Genomic DNA, 10,343 nt, shown 5'->3' with positions numbered 1-10,343 from the left:
GCATGATTGACCTGGTGATGGAGAAGGTGAGTATCAAAAAAATGCCACTATTTCTGTGTATTGATTTTGTCTTTGTAATTAGTTTTAAAGGTCCACTTCTTTCAGGGTAGGCAGAAGAAATTGGATAATTGCCTTTTAGAAAAATAACCTGTCCCCTGAGGTCTCACCTGTTTCCTGCTTTAAACTTAATGCTTCTCTTGACTTTTATCCTACTTGTTACAGTGGTTCAAACTCAGTGTGAAAAGCAGAATTTTGCTCAAAGTTCTTTAAACTGTGTGTAGAAAGATTAAAAATAACACGTTAGTAGAAGTGTCATGTGAATCATGCTGAATTGAGGTGTAGGGTGCACGTACTCCAGGGAAAGCTTTTGCCTTCATCATTTTCTTATTGTGGGAACTGTAATGGAGCAGCATAGAGACCTGTGGGAAGGGATGTCCCCAGGGTAAAAACACATGTTCTTAGAGAGTCACTGAGCTGAATTAAAAAAAATAAAAATTAAGAGATCTAAAATTCATCCTTTCTGATTGTTTCTAACACCAGTAGTTGAGTGACCAGTTATAACTGAGGTGCTGTGTGTAGATTCTGATGATGGTATTCAAGAGTTTTACAATCTCTGCAGTTCTGCTATGGTTGGTGTTCTGTCTTGAGGGTGACTATTGACAATGACATGTTTCTTCATGCCTAGCTTAGAGTACTTCTGTAAGAGAAGGGTTTATGACTTGTTTTAGATTTCTCTGCAAATTTTGCACTGATCTTCTAAATGTATGACTTTTACCCTGCAATATTAATTTTTGCAAGAATGGAAATTTAGAAAAAAAAAATGCTGCTTGTACGTGCTACACAAGAAGACCATAACTTTAAATGTGATGGTATATTCTCTGTTAATTGGAAACTTAGTGGTATTCAGTTTTGTGTTCTAAAAAATAGCAAAAACACTAAGCCAAAAAACCCATTGTAGACAGCAGATACTACATAATTTTATAGTTTCAGTTCTGAATTGGAAAAAAGGATTGAGTGATTTCATATTTTGCAGTTAAATATCTTAATTTGGAGAACACCAGTTATAGCTCTGGAGTAGAGTATAATTGATTTAAAATTTTTAGTCAGTTAAAAATAAAGCTGTTCTTGATGTTTCTAGATGGAAATTCTATAAAGAACAAGCTGTAAGAAATTACAAATCTTACATGTCTTTTTGAACTTAAATTCTATGTTACAATGACATTTAGAATATTATATTTAAAACATTTCCACATTATTTTGCCAATTAAAATGCCAAACCTCCATTCTTAAAAACATCTGTAGGAAAGATTAATATCTTCACATACAGTATATTCCCCCATAGACCTTTCAGTGAAATATGGACTGAGTAATACAGTTCAGAAAAAAGTTGGCTTGTGGGTTGGTTTTTTGGGTTAGTTGATTGATTGGTTGTATTTTTGGGGGTGGGGTTTAGTGCTCTGGAACAATACAAAGATTCTGGTAGGAGTTCTTATATATAAGAATTTTTATATATGTTATTATATATATTCTAAATATTCTTATATATTCTCAGGCTCATAAAATTTCCATCAGCTTATTTGGAAATCTCTGTAAATACGCTCTTTCCCCTTTCCAGTCCAGTAAATCTAACAGTTATGGATGAGTATCTTTTTAAGTGTAAATAGGAATGTAGTGGGAGATTTTATTGTTTTTATTACAGAAAACTCTCAGCTATTGCTTGAATATAAACAAAGTTTAAATGTAAAATATTGTTCCCAGTGTTTCAAGTGTCACTACTAAACCCCAACCCGGTAGCCCTTCTAAGCCTGATCTTTTAATGAAATTGGAACAGTTCTGGTTTTCTTTAGACTGTGCGGCCACATGTCATCTATTTACTAGAAGAAAAAAATAGCAGATTACAGCTTCAAAGAATACTGATGTTCATATACTCTGACACATTCTCTAAGTTTTCCACATGGATTATTAAATTTGAGAATGTGTAATGGACCATTCTTTGATGAATTGTGAGGTTGTTTGGCTTGAGTTTCAAAGAAGGCAGCAATTCTACCGTGTGGAGTGATGATGGTGACAGTCACAGAAACAGGCTGTGGTGATGACTGAGGGTAAAACAGTTCAGTGCCAACTGGTGTTCAGGAGTTCAAAGGCCACATGTGATGTCTTTGATCTCTGCTTTCACAACTAAGTTTTTTTTGCCACTGATGAACTGATCTTATGGAAGTATTTATTATTTCAGAAAGTTGTCAGAGTTTATCTTGTATTCCGCAATCACTTTTGAAGAATTTTCTGCTATTTCCAAAAACTTTGGGGTCAGGCTTGCCAGGACTTGGCTGCTGTAATTTGTCCACTTGCTTTTTGGGTTATATGAATTCATAGTATTTAAGGTGCCTGGGGTGAGCTCTGCATCAACCATTTCTTCCTCACTTGCTTGTTCTTCCACTTCAGACTGTGACACTTTCTATTTTAAAATTCTATGTTTTTATCTCCCAGCTGTAATTATTTCTATTCTCTATTTACTACTACTCTTTATTGTAATTTATTAGTAGTATAAAAATTAAAACTTAGATTTCAGAATTATTAGTCTGCAATCCTCTGGCTTCCCCAGCATCTTTATAAATAGCTTTACATTTGTTATTTTCCACTTCCCTTATAACAAGGGAATTTTTAACAAGGTTGCATTACAGTGAGCAGTTCAGCTATTTAATCCTTGAGTACTTTTGAAATTCTTAGCTGGACATAATCTTTTCCTGGAAACTACTTATTTTTAATTTTGTTAAATTGTATGATTTTATTTTTTACTGCTGCTTTGATTAGCGACATAGTCTCCAAAGTATTCTGCATGGGGAAGGCTTCTGATACAGGAACTTCCCAAATGCCTATAGTCATGAATGAAAAAGCAAAACCACTTTTAAACTAAAATTTTTTTAAACTTTTTTTTTTAATCTCATTTGGATGTAATCTTCATTTGAAAGGAAGTTTCCCAGTGGTTTACTGCTTTGTAGTGTGTGTGTGTGTGCATATGGTCTTCCTCAAATCTTTTTTGATAGGCAGTAGGTATTTGTTCAGTTTCCTCTATGCTGCCTTAGACTCTGTACCTTCTGCACACAACTTACCACTTTGCTGCTTTTAGTTTCTTTCAAATAAGTGTCTACATTTGTGATGGTTTGGCATTTAAAAAAAAAACAAACGTAGAAAACATGGAAGTGAAGGCTTCGAGAGAGGCTGCTGGGAGTTTCTTCTCTGCTTGAGATCAAGCCAATAGCTGGCCAGTTCTCAGAACTGACAGCATTTTAGACCACTGAAAAGTAAGATAACCTTTGTGAATACCACCTTTTAAACCTAAATACAGGAACTTCTCTCTCTCTTTGTTTCCAGCCTGGAAAGGTAACAGAACTCTGGCTGGCCCTGCTCCCCCCATGGCCTGTCCGGACTGGGGGGAGGGGGCTGAGCCAGACTCCAGTGGCTCCTGAGTGGGGGATGGAAACTGAGGGCTTTCCCTGGCTCTAGGCCTGGCCAGGCTCTGCTGTGGCACCCGTCCCTGGGCTGGAGCAGGCCACGGCTGCCGACATCTTGCCACCATGGCCCACACAGACAGCTCCAGGCTGAAAACAATCCACTTTTTTCCAGCATTGCCGAGCTGAAATCCGACCCCATGAATACCTGCTGCGGCTTGGGCTGGATTTTAACCCTTTCACTACCCAGGTGAGACCTGCAGATTTAATCTCCCTCTCCACAGAGAGGAAAGCGAAAGTGGTTAATGTGTAGAGACAATATAAAACATCGAAGTCAGTGAAGGAAGGAATCAAGCCTCAGATCAGAGGAGAATAAGGAAATGCTTTAATAAGCTGAAATATTTTTTTGGTAAGGCCATGGAGATGGACAATAATGTTCTGAATAACTCCTTTAATTCATGAAAAGAGTATTGGGGGGAATGAATTATTCAAACTGTGAATCTAAGCAAAGGTATCCATTGATGAAGCTAAGCAGATAGTGGAGTAGTTGTGATCCCATGAGATGCTAGAACAGAGAGAGAGAAGTGAGAGTTAATGAAGACCCTTTGCCCCCAGGGAGAAAAGAAGAAAACCTCTGTTCCCAGAGATGATCACAGAGACAGATTAAGAGAACCTTTGCCTTTGAATAATTCATCCTTAATATAATACCCCATGAGTTTATGGCCCATGGACACACCTCAGACTGGTGTGAAAATATGAGGAAAGCATGATGGCAGAGTTTTTTCCGTGTGACTGCCAAACATGGGCATGAAAAAAAAAGAAAACCATTTTTCTTGTGGAGAACACTCAAGAACACAAGAACAAGAAATGAATACGTTTTCTAGTAATTTTTTAGCTAATGCTTTAAAACCACAACACTGGAATACTTAGTTATTTCTTGCTGTGAGATATGGATTAGGAGAAGGGTAAAACAGGCTTAACACTTAAAAGGAATAAAGAAAGTTTATCAACAGAACTACAAGAATAAGAAACCAGAATAAAACCTCCAGAAACCCTCTTTCCCCACTACCCAACCATTCCCTTGTTCACATGACAACATAGAGACAAAAAAAGCCTGGTGGTTAAAACAATCTCAGCTTTGCTGTAGTCTTCTCATAAGACTTTGTAGAGAAAAAGAAGTTGTCTTTTGTTAATCTATGGAGTTTTTCACAAGAAAACCATTTTCTCATGGCTTTCTATTTTTCTGATGCCAGCTGCCCAGACAACTCTGCCATCAGTTCCTTCCTCCCATTTCACACCACTCTGAGGTGTGTTCATGGGCCATGAGTCAAAAAGGGGTGTCATTTTAAGGATGAGTTACTCAAAGGCAGAAATTTTCTTCATCTGTCTCTGTGATCATTTCTGGAAACAGCAGTTTTCTCTTTCTTTCTTAAGGACCAAAAATCTTCAACAACTCTCACTTCTCTGTTTCTCTTCTACCATCTCATAAGATCACAACTACTTCACCATTTACTCAGCTTTATCGATGAATTCCTTTTGCTCAGATCTACACTTTGAAATACTCCATTCCCCCCAAAATACACTCTCATGAATTAAAGGAGTTTTTTCAGAACATTATTGTCCATCTCCATAGCTTTAGCAAAAGAATATTTCAGCTTATTAGTGCATCTCCTTATTCTCTTCCCATCTGAGGCTTAATTTCTTCACTGTCTTTGATAGTCTATGTTGTCTCTTTACTTGTTGATCGCTCTCTCTCTTCCCCTCTCTCTGGAAAAAAGGATTAATCTGCAAGTCTCATCTGGGTAGTGAAAGGGTTAAAATCTTGCCCAGGCCTTGTGGATGGTCTCATGATCTCTGCTGGAGCAGCAGCTGGAGCTGTCTGTGATAGAAGATTTTCCATGGCTGCTCTGGGGAGTGTGGCCACTATCTCAGCACACCGCAGGCCAATGGCTTTCCCTCCCCTTACTCGGCAGTCTCTGGTGAAACTCAGCAGTGGCAGAAATTGCAGCCGAGCCAGGGACCAGCCTGGGCTGGCAGCCCCACTGTACAAGGCCCAGCAAGCCCTCTGGGATGGGGCTCCTGACACTTCACAAGCTCCATCCTCCCTGGGACCCAAAGAACACTGCCTTGTCCGGCCTGGGGGGAAGGAGGCTGAACCGGAGCTCTGTTACCTCTTCAAAGCCGGAAACCAGAGAGAAAAAGAAATTCCTGGGCTTAGGTCTTAAGGTGGTGTTCACAGGTTGATCTCAGTTTTCAATGGTCAAAACTACTGTCAGTTCTCAGAAATGGCCAGTTATTGGCCAGGAGAAAAACTCCCATCAGCCTCCAGCAGCCTTAAATTCCTTAGGTGTTTCCCTTTGTTTCTTAAATGCCAATCCATCACAATATCGACCCCTTCAACCTGTGAACACCTATTTTAAAAACTATCAGTTATATTCAACATAAACTTTACTTAAAACAATAAAACTACTAAATTGACAGAAAGGAAGAAACAAAAATTCACTAACTTCCACCCCTAGACTTTTTACTTTTACTACTGTGCAAACTTAGGACTTATCATGCTTTGCCTTTAATTAATTAATTACTCCATCACATCTAGTGATATTTAGCTAGAGCTAAAACCATGACAACATTGTAGAAAGTTCATCTTTTCCAGAAATCCATGCTGCTGCAGTAATTAGGTTTTTTTTATTTTTTGTATAAGGAATTGAATACAAGCATATTATAGTTATTGTAGCTCTTTGAAAACAATTTTAGCGCAAAAAATATTCCTTTGTGCTCTTCAGAATCCAGTTTAAGAAGCACTAAGCTCTATTGAGCCCAGATCTTACAAGCTGCTTGGTATAATAGTTTCTAGTGGTGTCTGAAAGTTTGATCTCCTTGTGTTCTGGTGTGATCTGTGGTTGCTCTGTTCTGGGGAGAAAGCAATCTCCCAGATTGCCTGTTTGCCACCCTTGCAGTCTTCCTGGTCTCCTTCATCTTGTGACCATCATCATGGAGGTTTCAATCCATGAGGTTACTGCGTTACTTCTGATCAGAAGAACTTATTTAGTCTACTTGACAGCAATTTAGTTCAACATTCAGGATCACTTTCTCTTTAATCCTAATGAATGATCACTCTTTAAAGGAGAATAGAGATTCACATAGAAGTTAAATGCATAATGTTTTTCAGGGAAACAAAATTACATGCAAGGTTTCTTCAGGGTATTCTGTATTACAAAGAGTCACCAGAACTTGTTTTCTCATGTGCTAAGAGTGGGATTTTGAAAAAGGCACTTAAAAAATAATATGGCAGAAATTGTATACTTTCAACAAGAATTATTGCAAAAAGTGTTGTTCCAAATTGGAGTTTACAACTCACTGCAGACACTCTTTTCTGGAAAATTTCAAAATTTTTATCACAGCTATGGTGGATTGTTCTTAAATACACTTCTGTGACTGGTAACACCAATTTAAACAAAAAGATGCTGCAATATTTTCTAGTCTTGAATATGAAACTTGAGTTTAAAACAGGCTGGAAAAGAAATTGCTGGTTGTTTACTAAGAGAGTAAGTGCAACCTGTGTTTGACTGTGACAGAAAATATTTTGCTTTACTCAAGTCTTTCCCTGTGAGAGTATTTTGAAACAGATTGTTTGATCAGTTATATTTATTGTCCAGACTAGGCTTCAGATTTCAGTTTTATTATGTATTCAGTCAAACTAGTTTGAATAAAAGACCCACAACTGAGTGGCTTTCTTTTGAGTATGTCCTAACAATTTCTTTTTTCTGCCTTTCTCAAGCACCCCCATGACACTCTCTATGAAAGAGGCACTACAGAATAAAGAAGTCTTTATGATAGTTCTGTTGGGAAACTTACAGAGCACAGGAAAACTGATTTGCTTGGTATCGAAAAAAATACTTTTAATTTCTTAGATAAAAAGAAGAAAACATGGGTAGTCTTACTGATGACTATCAAAATGGAATGGAAAGTAGTTGCAGAAGATCTAAAGAATGCCATTTTTTTCTGTTTCTTAAGATTTACTGTGCACATGTTTCACTTCATTTGTTTTCATGCATTTTTTTTCCCCAGGCTAATTTCACTTTTGTTTTTTTGGAAAACTTGAAGTCTTATTCTGAGACATGGCTTAGGATGTCTGAGGTTTTTAAAACCAGTGGAAATATTCTCACAGTCTCACGACTGCAGGTTGGTGAACTGTGGAAGATCTTTCTGTTTTCCAACTCTTTGCTGTTTGATCTAGACTGTATTTCTATATATGCAAAACTACCCATATATCTTACTTCAGATTTAAACAGAGATGAAAAAGAGGCAGAGTAGCTTTATAGAGTCATGCTGAGAAACTTCTGACATGAAAATACTTAAAAGCAATGTTGCCTCATTATCTCCAGTATTGCCCCAGTATCAATGAAAAACAGGAGAAATAAAATTATGTTGGTACTTGTTCATTGCTTATGTTTGCCAGAAAAATGTGAAACTGATGAAAAAAACTGACTATAAAATAAAAAGGCATTATTGTTACTGGGGTTTTTCCATTCTACATAATTGTGCCTTCCCCTGTCACCTCCCCTAAAACTCTTCCCCACCTCCCTGCCATTTATTTGAAATGTGTGGTGTTAACCTGTTAAGAGGGAGAAGACTGAAGACATGGAGAAGCTGGTGGACTTCTGCAGTGTCATGCGGGAAATCCTGATAATGGAATTGAACATTTTTACATGTGTATATTTTGTATTTTCTTAGAGAAGATAAACCTAAGGTAACATCTATCACCTTTGATTTCAGGAAGTTCTGAAAAACAATTTTGTAAAGCATTTCATAGAAAGTAATTTGGACATCAACATGGAAAAACTCCTTAAAAAAATGCAAGCTTATGGTACGTATATGAAAGTACATGCAATGGTTAACCTTGTTAGACTTCAACTTAGAACTACATTTAGTTGAAATTGAATATTTTACCTACCTCAGTGATATTTAAGTAAAGTAATAAGAGACTTTACTCTCTAGAGTTAGTCTTAAATGTAATTGTCTTTTTTCTTTTGAGTGACTGGATAATTTGAATTTCAAATATTGAAATAATATTTGTAACAGAAGTGAAAGTGTCATGTGAGAGTCTCAAATATATCCATATATAAAAGGGAGATATAAAACTAGTTGCCACAGTTCCATTAGGTAAAAGTATATTTTTGTAGTAGTTTTTGAATGAAATAAATAGAAAATGAGATTGGATACAGTGTGTTTGATCAAAAACTCTGTTTTCTTTCTCCATTTATTCATTACCATTTGCATGTGGTCTCCTTGAGCTTCAGGAAAGCCTGAGAGAGGGTGATAACCAGGGAGCTGCACTGTCAATAGAAAGCAACCTGAGTCAGCCCCAGTCCTGGGATAGCCCAATGGGACCATTGGGATAATGTTGAGGGAAGAACACCACCCCATGGGAAGTAGTGTGGGCCCAGGTCCACAGTCAGGTGTGAAATCGTGGGAGCTGCAGCCTGAAGTGGGCCCAGGCCGAGTCCCAGCTCTGTGCAGCTTTGGTGGGAAAAGGGTGGCCCTGATTCATTGTTCTGCCTTCCCCTGGGCACAGCCATCCCTGGCTGCTCACTTTCTGCATTGGTAGTGAGCCCTGGCAGTCAGAGAGCCTCCAGAGTATGATAGATAGCCCAAGGCAAATGGTTCTTAATGAAGGAGAAGGGGAATTATTATTTTAGCCAGTTTGGGATATTCAAAGATTTAAGTAGGAGAAGAGAAAGAATTATGCTGTAAATTCAGTTACTTAACAAATTTATAAGAATTTGATAATTGAAAAAAATAAATCAGTATGTCCAGCTGTCAGTAAGGTAGGTGCATGATCATTAAAATGTTTGCCAGCATGTGCCAGAAGGAAAACTCTGTACTGAAGCAGATTTCAATGTCATTTAAGAAAAGTTCATGATTTTGAGAATCAGAAAGAGAGAAAACTGGGACAAAATGCAATAACAGACAGTGTGACATCATGGACAAAGGGAGCAGGGTACTTTCTAGAGGAGGATTGTGGTAAAAAAGACAGATCTGTATTGTTTCTGGTCAGTGACTTTTAGGATAATTATGAGCCAAACCAAAATCTGTTCCAGTCACTTTCTGGAGGAGGGCAATGATAAGTTCTCAGGTTCCCCCACAGAGGACTTTGTGACCTTCATTGCCTTGAAAAAATTGACTTTACAGAAATATGGGTCATTAAGTCAGCTTTACAGTCAAAGAATTAAGACTACATCTTAAATAAATAATTGTAATTGAAATACCGCTTTTATTAGTTTTTCAGTATCTGCCTCTAGGCAGGAGATGGACAAAATCCACAGAGGCTCCTGGGAGCTTGTAAATGAAGTGTGTTCTCAGTCCTAACTTGTACTACTGACCTGAGCTGATGCAGTCACAGTTGGTGTGAGCTGGTGTGGCTTTTCTTTAGCAGACACATTGTGAAATTTAGTTGAAATTGGCCTTGGTTTGAAGGCTTTCTTTGAAGACTAGGACTGCCTGTGCACTTTCAGTAAGAAAAATGGCAGATGGCATCTAGAATTCAAATTGGAAAGAGTCTGGGCTCTGTTTCCTCCTTAAGCAAGGGACTCAAATTTGAATCTTCTTTCTCTTCAGATTATTTTCTTAAATAGTGAACTGCTGACTAGTCTGGGTCAGGCACAGTTCACCTGTTGAGGTGAAGATGGGTTGCTAGAAGACTCGAAGTATAGCGAGTGTTCAGAGAAAATCACACACAGCAACTTTTCGTGAGGCGAAGAAGTCTTTATTTCAGGGTTCTGGCAACCCTTATATAAGCTGTTCCGATCAGGTCACCCTGATTGGTAGAAGGAACAACACTTTCCTCATCTTATTGGTGGGACAAGAGAGAAAACACTCTTAAAACATCTG

General features: G+C 37.9%; 1 protein-coding gene across 1 annotated transcript in view; it reads left to right on the top strand.

Moving 5' to 3' along the window:
• Positions 1 to 2: 2 nt before the first annotated feature.
• LOC111925366 (ATP-binding cassette sub-family A member 13) overlaps positions 3 to 10,343 on the top strand; it is a 145,263-nt gene continuing 134,922 nt past the window's right edge. Inside the window, exons 1-5 of the mRNA XM_086880899.1 lie at positions 3 to 26; positions 1,616 to 1,619; positions 3,347 to 3,381; positions 7,521 to 7,634; positions 8,229 to 8,319. Of these exons, the coding sequence (XP_086737025.1) occupies positions 3 to 26; positions 1,616 to 1,619; positions 3,347 to 3,381; positions 7,521 to 7,634; positions 8,229 to 8,319 (268 nt within the window). The remainder of the gene's footprint in view (positions 27 to 1,615; positions 1,620 to 3,346; positions 3,382 to 7,520; positions 7,635 to 8,228; positions 8,320 to 10,343) is intronic.

Source organism: Cyanistes caeruleus, chromosome 1 (genome assembly GCF_971803275.1).
Source record: "Cyanistes caeruleus chromosome 1, bCyaCae1.hap1.1, whole genome shotgun sequence".
NCBI classification, from domain to species: Eukaryota; Metazoa; Chordata; class Aves; order Passeriformes; family Paridae; genus Cyanistes; species Cyanistes caeruleus.
This window is presented reverse-complemented; position numbering and strand designations above follow the sequence as displayed.